Raw genomic sequence first — 17969 nt, 5'->3', positions numbered from 1 at the left:
TCTTCAAAGACCGGAGAAGAAATGGGTCATTGCAGTTTATTTTATTCTAAACTGTTTCCTTTCAGCAGGAAACGAAGATGAATCTTTATATATTTAATTTTATGTATTCCATAAGGTCTTAGCATTGTTGTGTGTTTTGCCTGGACGTCAGTCAGATTTCCCATATAAGAAATGTGAGAACATGAGGATGAGGATGACACACAGATTATATAAAATGAGAAGTTTTTGTGTGTTTCTTTGTGTGTGTGTGTGTGAAGTCAAGGGTTAATCTTGTAGCAAAGGGAAAAAAATACAATTCCTGTGTGTTACTAGTGTGGATGCAATGGTGTGTGTTACTTCCAGTCTGAAAAACAAGATGATTTCACACTATTCTGTGTTATCATAAATCCGTAGCTCACTAAATATGCATAAAAGCCTTTTCTCATGCAGCTCTCTTGTTCATGATTGCCTCCGTCATTCCTTACATCTGGGTTAAAACAGATTGAGCTCTCTACACACTGAATTCAGCCATTTTGTGTGTGTGTGTGTGTGTGTGTGTGTGTGTGTGTGTGGTTCAGTGCACTTTGTAGATGGCTGGTGTTGAAGGACTCTTTTGTTCTCCACATGAGGCCGAAGGACAACCAGGTGGGAATGGTGATCCTCTATGATAAGAGCTTTCACATCAAGATGAGCACCCAGGAGACTGGCGTCCATCACGGAGTCACCACCGAGACCCTCTGCAGGCAGGCATTTGTTCTTATCATTTTCACATTTTGCTGTGATGGCATAGCCAGACATTTGTGCTGACTGTACTCCTCCACAGATTACTTGTGTGGTGTGTTATATATCTGTATACATGCCACATATGTCACATCCATATTGTTTGAGGACAACGCATGCTGTCTCCATCAGGCTTTACTAGATGCTAAAATGCTAAAACTACAGCATGCGTGGCTGTTTTTTTCTTTTGTCTTCTCGAAGGGCACTACCACTGAAGTGTTTCACTTTTCAGTCTTACCTATACTTAAAAGTATAGGTAAGACTTTGACCTTATAGGACTACCATGGATCCTTCATCCTCATCAGGGAGAACAGAAACGCACAATAATACATTATAATACAAGGCATTTTAATAATGACAAATGTTATTTACTTGGAGCCCTTTACCAGCCAGCTACCAAATAAGAGAACACGTAGCAAGCAAAACACGCATCGACTGCATTAGAGCACAGGAGGTAATGGCAGAGTGACATTACAGCCAGTATAAGGACAATGATGGGACATTAATGTCAAAGTTACTTGATTAAACATCAACCATTAACAAGTCTTTAATGGCACATATGAGATGTATGAACTGCCCATCCCTACAGTCAGAAGTTTGTTTGTGGCACGCTACTTTTTTGAAGTTAACTAATTTCTATCAGAAGCTTGTGATATGTATGAGTTTAGTTTTCCATGGTGGAAATGTCTAGTGTAAAACATTTGTTTTTTTTAAGACAAAATTAAACAATAATGATTTTGAGAAGTTTATTGAAGCTGTATTCATTGATTTGTCCAGAAGAACTCTGACATTAGCAAACATTACACTGAGTTGTGTGTCTTGCCACCTCATTTTTGGTCTCCATCAACTCCCAAGAATAAAATGTCAGACGCTAACGTTGTCTGTCAGACATTTTTGGTGCAGGTAGTGTTCAGCTGGTTTATCAGGGCTTTTTGGATTAAAACAAAAACCTGCTGCTGAAAATGGGGCTGATGTCAGCAGTGAGGCTGAACCATTACCACCAAATATGCTGTAAAAAAAACCCAAAACAACCAGATAAAAGAGGCTTAAAAGCTCAGTAGAGCTGCAGAGTTGGACATCAATTCTCTGTGGGTTCAACACCATGGGTTCAACATTTCATGTGTGACATCATTTGATCCATTGTTAATAACATTGAGAAGTGTGGAAAAGGGTGGGGAAAATTTTACTTGGCAAAGTAAGGTATGAAATTGGTATTTGTACTGAAGCTCAGGTACTGTATTGGCACCAGTATCAAAATATTTCAAACATACTTAGCCCTATGCCACCACACATACTAATAATCAGTAAGAATTTCCTCAATTATTATTAAATAAATATAAAATCTAGTAAAGTAGCTGTTTAATAATCACTAAACTCCAGACATTCAGCAACTGCCACAATTCTTAAACACCTGCAGTTGTCAACACTCCTCTCTAGACACTGTCAGAGATTAAATCCTGTCCAATTCCATCAATTTTACCCAGTGCCTCCACAGGTGTCTGTGGCCCTGCCTCCCAGAGTGACGGAGCCATCATAACACATCACAGCTCAGAGTGGAAGAGTGGCAGCACCCAGCTAGCCTACTGTACAGTGTAGGCCGCTGGGCACGGAGATGGGATGGATACTCGGATCATTCGCTAGATGCCAGGGATGATTCTCTTAAGGAATGGCAGAACATTTTGTCTGCATGTGACCCCCCCACAGGCTTCTTTCTTAAAGGGGTCAGGATTTAGACCAGGAGATTGGTTGGATGAATCAAGTGGCCGGAGGGGGATTGTAGAAAAAAAGAAGGATATGTGTGAGACCTTGCAGTGGTATGGTTGATTTGTTCTGTACTGTGGTCCCTGCTGTTGCCTTCTCCCTGGTGTTGCTCACAAAAGTGTTCCGCCAAAAACCCTCTTGTCGCCATGGCACCCCAGGCCCCGGTGTGATTGACACCCTGTCACATTATCTTATGACAGCGCTGGTGGAGAGAGAGTGCTGAGGAGTGATACTGGGAAGTAGCTGGGGACTTCACAGACACAGACAGACACACATACGCATACATGCCTGCACAAATGCATGCATGCACACACATATACAGTAGACACAAACACACCCTAAGGAGATCCAACACACTTTAGCTGGGTATTGGAAATACATCTCAGCCGTGGTGTGTGTGCATACTCATGCTCTAGAGGCAGAATACTGGGGAAGGTTCATAGAGGGGCGCAGATGTTTTGCACATCGTGTACATCATCATGCTATTTTAGGCAGCAGGGTGTATGGAACAGTCCACTGATTCCTTTATGAGAGGAACATCAGTTCCTATAGCTGGAGGTAGCTCCAGGCTTTTATTTATGTCATTATATACCCAAGAGATGCTCTACCGCAGCAATGTAACATCTCTGGCAAACACACCAAGGAGTAGTAAATCAACAAAGAACCCTAAAAATAGATGAAAGTCAAGCAAAAAGAGTTAAATGTTGATCTCATCTTTGTTCTAAAGTTAATATGATGTGAGGCCCAGATAAAGCAGTTGAATGACTGACATTCTGCTTTCATTTAGGATTCAACAAAAAACAAAAGCTTGCTTCTTGGGAAGGCATATTCCAAGTGTTTGCTCATGCGGTACTACTTCCCGATGGTCTGGGAACTCAGGTTGGAGTTTGCGTTGCTTAACACTATTCACCTAGACTACAAGTAAGCATAGTTGTAGCTGGTGTCAATATTAGGGCCTGTGATGAGAATTTCTATTGAATGTAACTTTTTTAAGTCTAGCCACCCAACTAGTATAAAGTGAGAGATAGAGCAAATGAGACAAAGTTAACTTTTCAGTTCGCAGCCTAATCTTTACGATTCTTCTGGGACTTTTTGTTACTGATTTGCTTCTTGGGATTTGTTAGTTCCTGGGACTTTGGTAGTTCCTTCGCGAGAGTGAAAGCCTCAGCCAAGCCAAGCCAAGGCTTCTCATCATATTCAACCTTTTAGGCCCCAATTCTGCTGCCCAGGCCATCACATGCCAATATCCTGCTTAGTCGTGGTTCTCTTTACTTACAACAGACAACTTTTGGAAGTAGATCCGAACATCTGCCAGACAGTTTTCCAGAAACTAACTTATTTTAACACTTATTTACCATGAAACCTCACAGTGTGACTCTACACTAAAATACACTAAAAATATGATAAGTTACAGGTTTCAGTCTTTGTCAGTAGTTGTTAAGGATCGGTTGACGTTCTCAGGTCTCTAAGTAGAACAGACAGTGGTAACCCTTTCTGTAAATGGGACTCGCAGGGAGCCATTGCCAGCAGTGGGCCACCAATGTTTGTCCACATGGGTATGACCCTTTCAAGGGCCAGGTCAGGGCAGGCATGCCAGTAACAGCTGGGTGAGGATGATGGGTGTCAGACCACAGCACACGTCAAAGTCCAGACAAGTATCTGACAGCTGGATGACATTGAACTGGGAGTTAAGGAGAATCTGTTGAGCTCATCTTTACTATCAGTGAAATGCATTTCCATAAACCATAATGATATGATATTTTACAGAATGTTAACTATAATACTTTTGGGGATTGTATTTATGATAAATTCACACACACACCCTTTAAGGTCAAACCAGGCATTGGCAGAGAATCTTGACATTCATTTTTAGAGTACTTCCATCAATTATTTGGCAGGTGTATTGAGCAGAGTCAGGCCAATATGAAGTCCCCATTAGCATCTGAGGCCCATTTTAAGGGTTGATATTCATCCACCTCCGTCTCTCACACTGAGAGTTGGAGGCTAATCTCTCAGGGTACCCCCTAACCCCCTATTGCCTGTCTTTCCATTTCCCACCCCCCACTCTTCCCTCCTTTCCCCTCTGGAGGCCTGCATTAAACATAAAGACTCTGCATGGATGAGTGAGTCAACAAATTACCACGGCCAATAAATGGGAAAAAATGATCTGCCCCTCTATATGCCACCAGTCTATTATTTTCCCTCTCTTTCCCTTTCTTTCCTCTTTACTGTTTTCCTCCCTCTCTCCTCCCCTTTACCTTACTGTCCTCCATTAGGTTATTGTCCCAGACTTTTAAATAAACATGATCTTAGCCTGAGCTTCTCCTTATTGCATTTAGTTAGAGCATCCCTCCTCATGCTTGACTGGTTGTGTCCATCAACTCAGGGGAGCTTGACTTGCTGCAAAATCCCAGCTAATACACATGAAACTGCTACAGCTGTTGGTCTAACCTTTGAGTGTCTCCTAAGGAGCACAGTGATATTTGCACTTAATAAAATTATGCCTACCAGGAGAATATGCCGCTGACATTTGCCATTTGTCAAGTTGAGGTGGCAGTGAGGCTTTATGAGTCATTAGTGTTTTGGTTACAGTCTGCGTCGTCTATTACTGTACATTGAAGCAATCTTTGGAAAGATCATATGTAACTGCCACATTACATGAAAGGAGCCTTTTCAGCATTAGACCTGCTTAACATTGTTCCCATCTGTCACACAGCATGATGTAAATCGTTCCTTCATTCTAATGCAGTGTACCATTTAGTAGTAAGTGTCAAAGTAAATCTTATGCTGAAAAGTGCCAACTCTTAGCTCATGTTTCTGGAGCGATCTGGCATCGTAGTTGACGAGGAGGATGATGAAGAAAAAAGTAAATGTTTGTACTAATGGTGTGCCAGTACGGTCCGTGCTTATACATACATGTAGGTACATGTATCAGTACAGGAACAAAATGCGAAGTTAGGAAATAAGGCGGTAATAATGTGGAAACTAATTTATACCGTAAGTATTTTTTAACTATATACCTATTGTAATATGATGCTTGCTGGTGACGTGAGTGGCAGCTGATAGTGTTTTCTGTGGAGCTGTTGGTGAGGGGCACGACAGAGATATTTTGTGTAGAGAGATGTTTGCCTGTGGTTTTGGCATCAGAATTGTTGAGACTGAGACAAGCTGAGATAGAAAGTTTTGAAAGTACCCACAGCTCATCGTATCCCATTTTGATTTTAACACTGTGCACTGGCTCTCAATAAAGTTTTCCAATGACTGTGGTGTCCATATTCCTTACTGTTGATGACAATTACACTGTGACAGGACAACTGCCTTGGCTGTTAGATGGACACTCCTGGTTTTCAGTTCAGCTGTATTTACTGTAGACACATTACGATATGAAAGCTTTTCTGCTTCCTGTACTCCATAACAACAATGAACAGCACTCTATACAATGTTGTACCTCTAAGGAGGCCATCTTTACAGCGTACACAGTAACCTATACAGTAGGCTATAGTCCTACAGTATGTTCCAAAGTAATAACACAAATGTACCTCAATGTAGTAATACCAGAAAGTACCAGAAAAAAAGAACTATGACTGCCTTTCCTAACATCTGTACTCCTCCAGTGTTGGTAAGTAGTATATGGTAATTTTGAAATAAATCAGAGCAGATTTATTAAATGCTACAGAACTGATTACCCCATCTTCTCCCAAACCTCAGTAGGTCACACTGTACCATGTTATATTCGAGTCATATTAAGTTAAAAAATGCCTACAGTATAACTTGTTTTTCAGTTCCCCCTTATTCCCTAACTTCACATCTTGTTCCGTTTACCAACATGTATGTATCAGCACATACTGTACTGGTACACTGAAGAATTACACTGTATGTTGCGGGCCGTACTCGAAAGTGTTACCGAAAGAAAAACTAGGGATCAATGAGGAGTTTAGCATCAGGAGCACAGTTACTGTAGCAACTTTAGCCCATGCAGAGTGATAGATGTTGCAGAAGTCGTGCCCTTCCCTGATACAGTCAAAAAGAGGTCATGCTGTGTAGGTATGGTGCCTCCTGTTGTTGTAGGACAAGGGAAAAGGGCAGAAGAAAAGGTCTGCAGCATTATTTACAAAAGATGGATAACTGATCACAGATTTTAGTACAACTTTGATTCATTTCTTTTCGGCCATGTTTAACACAAGATTTTAAACTTTAATTCAATTTTTTTCCTCAATGGCAATTATTCAATCCATGTTATAGAGCTGAAAGTACAACACAGCTATGCAGTGGAAGGGACTTATTCTTCATAACTAATTAATTATGATGAATTTGGCCTAGTTTAAACATACAGTCTTTAAGAATGTTTGCTTGTTAGGTGGTGTGCGCTTGTTGTTGGTGCTCCGACATGTTAATTCTTGTACTGTAGGTTGTGTTTTAAAGTTCATCTTTATTCTAAAAATTTATTTGAAGTCATCATCGATAACAATGAGATGCAGTGGGAATACATCAGAGATATTACAATGAGCTTAAAAGAAGATCAGTCATATACAGTGCCTATAAAAAGTGTTCACTACCCCATTCCCCTTAGACTTTTTCATGTTTTATTCCCAAGGAAAAAAAAGTATACCCAAGTAGTCTGTGTCTAAAGTCTAAAAAACTTTTGAAGTATTTTTCTGTAATATTAAATATCCATGACTAAATAAGCAACAATCAAAGTTAAAGATCAGAGGGAAAAAAACACCCTTAGGGATCCTTTATTAAAAGTTTTACACACTCAAAAACTTACTGCTTCATCAGGACTGAGTGTGGTTTGATCAGATTTGATTGGCAAGCGGCCTCGCAAGACAAGCAAATAACCCCACAACTGTCATCACATTTTGATTCACATGCAACTAAATCCTAAGAGGTACAAGGATATGCATGACAAGCGTGCTCGTGTTGGATCCCATCACTCATAGTGAGAAGCTGATTGAGAACAGAAAAGAGTTTTGAGAGCTTTAAATTGAGACCACTAAAGTTGTACTTCTGCTTAAATGTGAAATTTTCATGTAACTTTAGGTCCTTTTGGCTGCTTACATAGTGCACTATTTTTAAATATAGGCTAATTATTACTCCTATTTAAACTCAGTCATATTGGAAACAGTCTTTGGCACATTCAGTACGTTTCAGATGCCTATATGGTTTATATATAGTTTTCTTGTTAAAAATATGGTGCATATGTGTTGCTGGATTTATGTACGTAAGTGATTTTGAACATTGTTCATACTTTACAGATTTTTGTTTATTTGTCAGTGATGCTGGTTATTCTGTGGTTGGATCACTTTTTAAAGAAACATTTTTGTGGGGGGGGTTTTTGGGAAGCTTTTGTTATTGTTCATAATAGCCGACACGCTTTGACATTTATCTTTCTTTTGTTGTTATCTTGGTTTTCCTGACAACCTCCCCTTTAGTTGTTTTTTTTGCATAAAACATGATATTGCTCTCTAGTTACTAGTTATTTGTTTTTATAGTGCGTTAGACTCCTCTCTGAGCTGATAATAGAATTTGCTTGACTACCCTAAGAATGAACCTCACCCTAATGAATCCTTAGCTATCTCGGTATCCACAGCGCTTTCCCCACATTGTTTTAGCCATAATGTTTTATTCAGAAAGCTATGTTAGAGCTGATAGCGGTTGTAAAACAGGACTGGTGAAGGTGATATTGTGGGTTTGCATATTTGAATGTTTTTCTTCTGCGCTCCTCGAAGAACAAAACAACAGATTGTCAATAAATTGTAACAAATCAGCTTTTCACCTTTTTGATTGAGCTGCGATTTGACCCACATTTCTATACTCTCGCGTGGCACAAGCATCAACAGTCACCACCACAACCACTGGACTGTGTATACTGCTGATTACCCTCTGCAGCCAGAGAGAGCAGTAGTTTCAGCATTCATTAAAGTGGCACTTCTAAAGAAACAACTGCCCTCAATCTGGCCCCATTGATTAATAAGTGCTTGTTAGTGTGTGTAGAATCTACTCTTGATTTTGTTTATTTCCTCTTTTGTTTATTTCGCCTTGTAGTTTCATTATTATGAATAATATATTATGCCCTCTGGTATTTGATGTAACATATAAACCTAACTGATAGGCTATATCTTGCTCCTCTTCCTGTTCTTGGTCACCGCGTGGTCAGAAAAGGCAGTTTAATGCGGTGGGGATACTTACTGAGTTTTTCTTTGTCTTTATAATCCACGCCTGAGAACTGACTAACCAGAAACAGGTGTATTTGACCTAAAATTATTTATCAAACATTCATTACACACATGCAATCTCCAGTGATTTCTAAAAACTTGCCCTGCCAGATGCACCATAAAGGGAGTAATTACTTGTGCAATTAATTTTGTTTTTTATATTTGAACTTGTTTGTTTTTATTTCTGTTTATTTTTCATTTGACATTAAAGAGTTTGCTCCTACTTAATAATTCTTCAGTGATTCAAAGTTATAAAACCGTAAAACATGAATAAAATCCCAGAGGTAGTGCTAATTTTATCGGCACTGTATCATCAGTAAAATTTCCTTTTGTCAATTCGTAAATACGTAAATAAGAACGTAAATAAAAATGAAAACTATTCAGAGCTAATCATATGCAACTGTCTGCTCAGTGTAGTACAGCGCTCCTCATTACAAACCCTTGAAAGATCAAAACTTGCAAAAGATGCTGCACTTTGTGTGTATTTGTAAGTGGGACAGAAATGGAGGCAGCCTGAACTCCAGGATGCTTCCTCTTCTCCCACCCCGAGACTGGTACAAGAAAAGCCTGTGTCTGCGCTCCAGTGAGTCCGGATCCCTTGGCCTCCATTACTCCTTACCACAGTCTTAGGGTAAGTCATTTATATACAGTATGAACTAAGTTAGCAAACTTACACAACATTCTGGTAATCCTACAAATCTTCTGTGTTTGTGTGCGCCCACAGAGACAGACTCCCCATAGCGCCATATCAGTAATAATGAATTGTGTGGGCTGGAGTGGCCCGTTTCTGGGCAGGGTGAAGACTTTACTGTCACCTTTTGACGGTACACTTACTGACTTGCTTGTTTGGTATGGTCTCTTGAACATGTGTGTAGAGTCTGTTTATCAAGTTAAAGTGCTGAGATTTCAGATGACTGCAGCTATCGCCTAGATAAATGGGATAAGTACGTTTCCTTGGAAAATTAACAAGTAAAACAGATCTATCCAAATAATCTTGTGACCAGACAGGTGATCCTGGCAATTCCTGTCCCCAGTGTGAAATTAATTGCTGTGAAGCTGTCATGCCAAATATCAAAATCTTATTTTCAAATCAGATCTACGCTGTCTTAAAAAATCAGAACCGTGCCAAGCCAAGCAGAAAATAATCTGTAACATCACACAATCCATGAAGGACACTGATTTTCACTTTGATACTGTTTGATGTTGTTTGATTTTGTTTGTTTGCTTTTGGGCGTGTGTCCTCATGTGAGTCTGTGCGTATGTGCCGGCATGCACGCGCACACCCCGACACGTGAGTTTGAGTTTTTGGAAATCTGAAAAATAGAGTGTGACTGCAGAGCGGCGAAAGGTTACATTTGGAAAACAAACTATATGACAACAGCGTTCTCTTTTGATATCGTGATTGGCAATCTTCAAATGCAGCCAAACAAAGAGGAGTAAAAAGAGAAAAACAAAGGAAAGGCAAAATTGAAGTTGTCAGTTTGTACCTGAGTTGTCCCAAACTATCCCATTCTGCAGCCAGTGGGGGTTTCTGTCAGTCGGCAGCAGACTTCTATATTTCTCTGCCTCTGTCACCGCCATTCCATTTCTCTGTCTGGGCTTTTATACATCTCTGGGTCTTGAAATGACTAGGTCGGACACAGTGGGAGGAGGGGGGCAGATGACAAATACATATATTAAAATCATTGACAATTTCCAGAGGAAGGGGAGGGAAAAGTGGGCATGTGGGGACTGAGTGAAATTAAAGGCTGTCTTTGATCGTAGTAGAATGAGAGACTACGTATGGATGCTTATTGAGCTGAGGAGGAAGCACGTTGTTCTTTTGTGTGAATGCACAATGTTCCAGCTCACAATGATGGAGTCTGCGAGCCATTCTTCTTCAGCTTGACCTGCTGTAGCGTGTGATGCTGTTTTTCCATTTGTTTTGTCATATACATATATATGACAAAACATATATATATATTTATGATTTTGGAGTAGAAATACACAACAAGACGGTGAGGGATGTAGCCAGGCATTTTGTTCAGAGTTTTACAAAGGTATGGAAAAAATGGTTTGATCTCAAGTGTAGCCAGGTCTTTCTTTTAGGACATATGTCATAGACTATTCTGACATGAAGTATTTCCTACACAATGCTGCTTCTTCGGTTATTGTTAGTACTGATTCACATTGCAGTGTGCATGCTTTGCTTCTTCATAATGTCATACCCATTTTCTGCTCCCTTGCTCACAAACACCATATTCATGCACAATTTGACATAATAGCGGAGTTAAAAACATGAAATTATAAGGTAATGTCTCACCGAGGGCAACAGTCACAAATGCTTTCCCAGTGATCTCTAAGATTGCTCGCTGCATTGAAATTTAATAGTTTGAGCATAGCACCCCCTGCAGGTACACATTACTCCTTGCTAATAATACCCTCAGTGCTCGGACTGAAGCGGAGGCTCATTGTTACCCTTTCACTGCAATTACAGGCCTTTCTACTTTGATTGGTGGGTAATTGAATTGGTTTGAGCCTGTATGATTTCCTTCCGAATTTGCCACTCATATTCCAATCTTGGCTCCAGATCAGACAAAGCCTGTCTCCCAGTAATTAAAGATGCCAAAGCCAGGTGTAGAACTGGGGAACTGGGGAACCATGGCCAGATGAATGGGACTGATTAGGTGTTTAGTGAAAATGAGATTTTCTGGCTCAAAGACAAAGTACAGCCTCTCACTCGGTGCTCAGTGTTCGGTGGGGTGGCAATTGACGGCTGTTGATGAGGTACATGAGGTAAAGGCCCGAAAATGACTTCCTGCATTCATCACATTTACAAAGGAGCCGCAGTGTCAAAGTCTAAATCTGAGAGATACATTTCAAGCATGAAACAGGCTTTTAAATTCAACTTATATGGAAAAATAGAAGATTTTAGTTCTAATTAGGCAGAAAACCGCCTGTCCCAGATCAGTTGTGGAGATTAAGCAGCATGGAGAAAACCAGTGAAATGACAATGATGTGTGTGGGACAGCGAGGCTGGAGTTGAACTTGAGTTTGGACTGAGGCCGTTTTATCTCACCATGTTTTTACGTGACTTACATACGGTTCACCTGTACATCACGGAACAAAACTTGTGTTCTTTAAATTCACATGTGGCGGGAAGAAAAGATCCATTTAATTTGTTGAACATAGTAACTAAAAAGGGATTAGGTTTATTTGTACTTTCAAATGTAACAAACACATCAGCAAAACGATTGGGACTTACTCATACCGATGGCAAGTGAATGAGGTCAAAGAATCATATATTGGTCCTAAGTGAACAGCAGCTGTGGTCAGGTCAAGGTCAGCGTACTTTGAGCGGTGGATGTATGCCAACTGACTGAGTGGAAAATGAGAGTTTTTTCTCCCTTCATTGAGACTGGAATGGATTTTAATCAACACATTATGCCAGTTGTTAATTGCTTTTGCCGCCTGCTGCTAAAATAATTTGCTACTTTTTTATTGTAGTAGTAGCCATCTGTTTCAAAACACGGGGACAGAATCAGGCCTAGACCTGGGGTGGATGTTGACATGAGATACAGGCGGCTAATTTGCACTGCCACCACCTTATTTATGAGGCTAAGAATGTGTGGAAAGGAGGGAAAGATTCACAACAAGGATCTGAAATGAAATGAAATAGAAAAACACTTGGTGCCTTCACTGAAAAGCTGCATCACACTTCATTATGCAGTCACGTACCAAAAGGATAAATTACTAGTCATAACTGTACAAATGTACATGCCAGATTATACCGTGCATCTTTTGAAATAGACGTCATTTTGGACTTGAGGAACAATGGCCTTCTCATGAGGCTCACCCTGCTTTAACCCCTGTCTGTGTCCCTTAATTGCTCAAGGCTGCAGACAGACACTCAATAATGTCTAGAAGGGACAATAGCCATGAGGAGCCCAGTGAGAGAAAGCTTTTACCCTGCTTCACCTCATATTTACTCTAATCAGTCTTACTGTTGAGGCACACATAATGCCTTTGCTCTGGTCTCAGGTCTTTGCACAATGTGTTATATGATTTAAAGGCAAGTTTCTATTGTGTTTGTTTAACGTGCAGCCATAGAACATGTGTGTTACGTGCAGAGTTCTTTTGTCTGTTTTCCAAGTTTTTCTCCACCGCTATGGTGCTCCAATACCAGCATAGGAGACACACGATGAAGCAAAACTCCAGGAAAAGAGACAAGATGGACAGGAGCTGCAGCCAAGATCAATCAATCAGAATCAGAATCAGAAATACTTTATAATGGATGGAAAGTTGGAAAGTGAGGCCAAGCATTGAGAATTTGCTCTTCGGAAAGGTGCTGAAATTTGTCGGCCAATGATCAGTAAGTCAGATCCAAAGTTCCTGAGGAATCCAAACACTGCCGTTTGAAAGAACAAGCATTTACACATTCAAGAGCAATAACACCTCATTTCTGGCCTCAGAGGTATAAATTCAGACTTTCTGTAGGAGGGTGACAAGTGTGCTCCAAATTATATCTACTTTCCAACCCTTCCTCCTCCAGAACCAGTTTTTATAACATTTTGGAGAGCCATTAACAACTGCACCAGGGACGTACAGTATGAACAGTGTGTGTGTGTGTGTGTGTGTGTGTGTGTGTGTGTGTCTTTTATATAAGAATTTCTTCTCAGTCGCTCTGTCTGTCATGCAAGCATTATTTGCAGATTTTGCAACCGTGTGTGTGTGTGTGTGTGGTGGTTTTGTACTGCGGCATAGGCAGAGAAGGCATTTTCTATCTGTCTATGCGATGCTGCGGCTGCCGCCAGGGTTTGAAGGCGACATCTCAACAGGAGGGGACCAAGCCATCAAAGCCATCATGTACTTTAATTACAGGTAATCTCAACTCACAGACACTCTCCCACTCCCTCTGCTCTTAAGAACTTCCTCCTCAATTACCAAAGTGCCTCAATTAGGCCCTAAATAAGCAGTGGACATGCACAAGGGAGAGATGGGCAAATTACAATGGAGAGGGTAAAAACAACAGGCCCTGTAAGAGCCAGTGTGATGCAGAGGCAATTAAAAGACAAAAAAGTGTTCTACCACGCAGGGCGAAAATGAAAAAAAAGAGAAAAAGCCCTTTGATGAGCTAGTTCTGAGCTAAGTGGAGCTTAAGAGGCGATGGTTGAGGAGAAGAAAGAGCGAGAAAAGAGAAATTAAAGACAGTTGATTGGCAAGAGGGCTGATGTCACACTGTTTCCCTACAGGACCATATGTCGGGGGGAGCACTCAGTCATCAAGAGACTGGAATGTGTGAGTAAGTCATGATTTCTATAGAGCAAGTAGGTGTCCCACAGGCAGCTGATTCTCTACACTCCCTCTGCTTTCCCTCACATTCATTATCCAGCCAACCCCATACACACTCCATCAACTGTGAAACTTACTGGGCTTTTGAATGGACAAATGAAGACCCTGTCTCTTTTAATGGGCTAATTCTGTGTCTAACAAGGGCCCTTTTTAAGGGAAAATGCTTCAGCTGCAGCCGGCAGTTGAGTGCATTAGTCAATTAGCTCAAATCTAACCCAGAGCGATTGTCTGATGAATTAACGAGAAAGAAATACATCATCAAGGAACACAAGGAGTAAAATGAGCGGGTAATACACACACCTCTGTTTATGTGTTTGTTTTTGTGAGTGGGTGTGTGTACTCACAGTGCCTGTCTACTGGATCAACCACATTTCATTCTATGGACGGCAGACTCACGCTGGCCTGGATGGCTGGTTGAAACTGAGCTCATCTAGATCCACAGCAAGCTGCTCATGGCAGATGACAGGACTGTCATCACCGGTCATCGCTGTGAATGGAGAAAGTGCTGGGCACCAGGATAAGCAATGACTCAATAGAAAGAAGGTTAAGGAGGAAGAAAACACTGTAGAATATAATGTAGTCAATAGGAACAGCCCTGCACGCCAGCCTCAGCATTGAGTCAATTCTCCTTTGGTCACTTATTTGGATTTCATACATAGCAAAATATGTAAACAACAAAGTTGGGACCATATAGTCAGAAGAAAAAGCTCAACAGCTTATCAGGGCAGCACAGCATGTATCCAGGAGAGGGCAGTGTTATGCTGAGAAGGGGTGGGGACTGAGTGTTTGATCGGAGCAGATGTGTGCGAGGAGAATCATTAAACAGCATCTGTCCACTCAATTACCCCCTTCGTTAGTCTAATCCCACATTTTTTTACTCATAGCGGGATAATTAAATTCCTCCTAAATTGAATTGAATTACTGTGTAAAACAAGTCATGATGAAGACTCAGGACTTGTGTTTGAGGTGATACAGGCTGCATATGATGCACTGTAGACTATAATGAGCATGTAAAAATTACATATGGAGATGAAAAAGGGCAAAAGATTTTTGTTTTACTGTGGAGCCAAAATTCAAACAGGAAAATAGTTTTACCATATGTTTAGAGATTTGGGAATTCAACTGTCTCTTATTGAACAGCATCTGTTGAAATTCTGACTTGAGATTGTGACTGGAGTACATATGCCTAAATGGGTAGACATTGTTCTTCAGTTAGCTTATCAGGTATTTTGTATTAATTCTTTGTGATCGGGTTTTCAGTTATCTGCCTACAGATCTCTAATTTAAGGATCCACAAGGAACCACTGTTTGCAAGTGAGGGACTCCATAAGGTGTAAAGCCTGCAGGTCCAGTTTTGTTTGTTAGTGGAAAACCTCTCCAGGTTCAAATAAGTCAGGCTGACCGGAACTTACAGTAACTTAGTCTAGTGTGATAAACAAAGCGTCAGCAGTTAAGCAAGAGAATGAACTGGTGCTGAGATTATGTTTATGATTGTAAATATTTCTAAATGTGTCATACAAATTCCAAAATGTCCAGCATAAAAGAAAGAAAGATTTGTTTGCCACCATCGTTTGTTCATCTCCAAAACAACTTTTCATGGGCTAAGAACAGCCCTGTTTTCAGCTTTGTCCCAATTAAAATTGGCTTTCATATGTAAGGTCACAAGTTTTCTCGGCCCATATTCAATCCTTCATTTTATCGAATAAACAAATTTGGAGATACATGGTTTTCATTGGACAGTGAGGATATGTTACTGTATGATAAATATGTTCATATATTACATGTATTAATATACTTGGGGAATATATGAATTATTATATAATTATGTGATTATAAGTCGCTTTGGACAAAAGCAAAAAGTATGTAAAAGTAAATAAAGTTAGACAATTCTTGCTCATAAATGCCTAAGCAGTGTAGGCCTTTATTAGAATAATTGTATACTTGATAAAGCTAAGAATTTATAATCATTTACAAAATATTTCATATTTTAATTTCACACAAATACATAAGATAGATTTGACTTTAAATTACATTCACAGTCATAAATCTAGAAGTTGCTATAATTTTCTTGTTCTACCAACGAGAACAAGAGGCCTGGTTTAAGTATAAAGTGACTATAAGAAAATCGATATTTATACAAGTAATACTGAAGACCAGATGAGACATTATCAGAAACATGGACTAAAACAGAAGAACAGAGACAAAGCTTTGACATGAAAGGACATCACAAATTATTGTAGCTGCATGAACACAAGTCAATGATTCTGACATGAAACAGCAGAACAGTAGAAAACACGGACGGCAGCAGCAGCTTCTTGGTTCATTTCATGAATGCCTTTCCTGTCACGGTTTGCTTTAACAACATATGTGCCTGCATAGAAAAACTCAGCAATCATAATGAGTGGAAATCACAGAGGATACCTGTCCCAGAAGTATGAAATCGTCACTGCGTGTCAAAATGGCTGCTCAACGAACGTCTCATCGATAACATGCACGCACAGCCTACCATACTTTCTGAACAGTTCTGAACCTGGATAAAAAAAGATTTTAAAAAAGCAATGTTGTCATTGATTGGCGGAGAGCGAGAGGAAATGAAACAACTTGGGAGACGGCCAGCAAGCTTCCCGGCTCATCTGTAAAAACCTGCAGGACGCGGCGTGCCTCGTCCTCTAAATGTCGATGAGGTCGTCGCCGCTCTCATCGCTCTCCACAGTCAGCTGACGGGTCCACCACTTCTTCACCTCGGACCCTGAAGACGCCTCATCGTTGACGGGGTTCATCTTACACACTATGGACTTAACACTTGTGCGACCTGACACAACACACACAAAGAACGGAGAATTCACAGCCTGACTCTTGCCATGTCAACATGCATTTCTTTGTCTTCATTTTTACATTTCCACATGAAAAGGGTCCTTGCCTTTTGCCAGGCCACAATTGTAAATAACAATTGGTTCTTAATGACTTGTCTGGATGAGTAAATCACTTATAATATAACGTCACATAAAGCCCTGATTTTCCATGGCAGAGAGACACTCTTCAGTAAAGATTTGTTCCAGTTCCAAATCACTTTAACAGAACATCCTCCAGAGAACTGTACCACTTGCCATAGAGAGTATACAGAGGCGTACACACCTGCAGGCAGCCGCCACTGTCCCAGCTTCCTCTGTGGTCTCCCCAGGTCTGAAGAATCCTGCCTGTAGCCTCCTCTGTCTGACAACGTGGGGCTCAGTAGCTGCTGGAGACCACTCATCTAAACAAAGAGGACATATCCTCTGTTTCACCAGTGCAAGCGCACACCTGCAGATTATATGATTTGCTTCCTATACATCAAGCTGTGAGCTTGTGTGAGTGTGTACGCAGTGTTGGTATGGATGCAGGGCTTTACCTCAGGCTGCGAGGGGTTGTCTGGGTTGTTAGTATTGTGGTCTTCACTTGGCATGGTGGTCTCTATGCTTGGGGGGTTGAGGAAGCGGCTCAACTCCTGCTGCTGACTCTCTCTCAGGCTGTGGATGATGCTGCACGACTGCTGCTGCTTCTGCGAGCGCACACGGACATATGTGGTCAGTGTGTGATACCGTAGTGTGTGGAGACGTGTGTGTTTGCAAAATACCCTGGGAACTAATGTGTTTTCACAAGGCATGTTTGTGTGTTTTCTGTTGAGAGACTAACCGCCCGGATGCGTTTGAGGCATTTCTTGAGCCACATGCGTATGGTCTGTTTGGCAACCTCTTCTTCAATGGTGTACTCCAACTGTTCCCTGGCCAACAGCTCCTCCAGCTGGAGAGACTTTCTAATGTCCACTGAGCGATATGACAGCATGCTGTATGAATACACACACACAGAGACACACAGCCAAAACAGGGACATATTTAGAGGGATATAATTGTGCTTCCTTAAAAT

The 17969-nt window shown here is 40.8% G+C and overlaps 1 protein-coding gene across 1 annotated transcript in view; it reads right to left on the bottom strand.

Moving 5' to 3' along the window:
• Positions 1-16735: 16735 nt before the first annotated feature.
• The window catches only part of nalcn (sodium leak channel, non-selective), a 57675-nt gene continuing 56441 nt past the window's right edge, over positions 16736-17969 (bottom strand). Inside the window, exons 41-44 of the mRNA XM_070914402.1 lie at positions 17739-17889; positions 17455-17604; positions 17202-17319; positions 16736-16878 (exon numbers count right to left, since the gene is read on the bottom strand). Coding sequence (XP_070770503.1) covers positions 16736-16878; positions 17202-17319; positions 17455-17604; positions 17739-17889 — 562 coding nt within the window. The remainder of the gene's footprint in view (positions 16879-17201; positions 17320-17454; positions 17605-17738; positions 17890-17969) is intronic.

Source organism: Enoplosus armatus, chromosome 11 (assembly GCF_043641665.1).
Source record: "Enoplosus armatus isolate fEnoArm2 chromosome 11, fEnoArm2.hap1, whole genome shotgun sequence".
NCBI classification, from domain to species: Eukaryota; Metazoa; Chordata; class Actinopteri; order Centrarchiformes; family Enoplosidae; genus Enoplosus; species Enoplosus armatus.
This window is presented reverse-complemented; position numbering and strand designations above follow the sequence as displayed.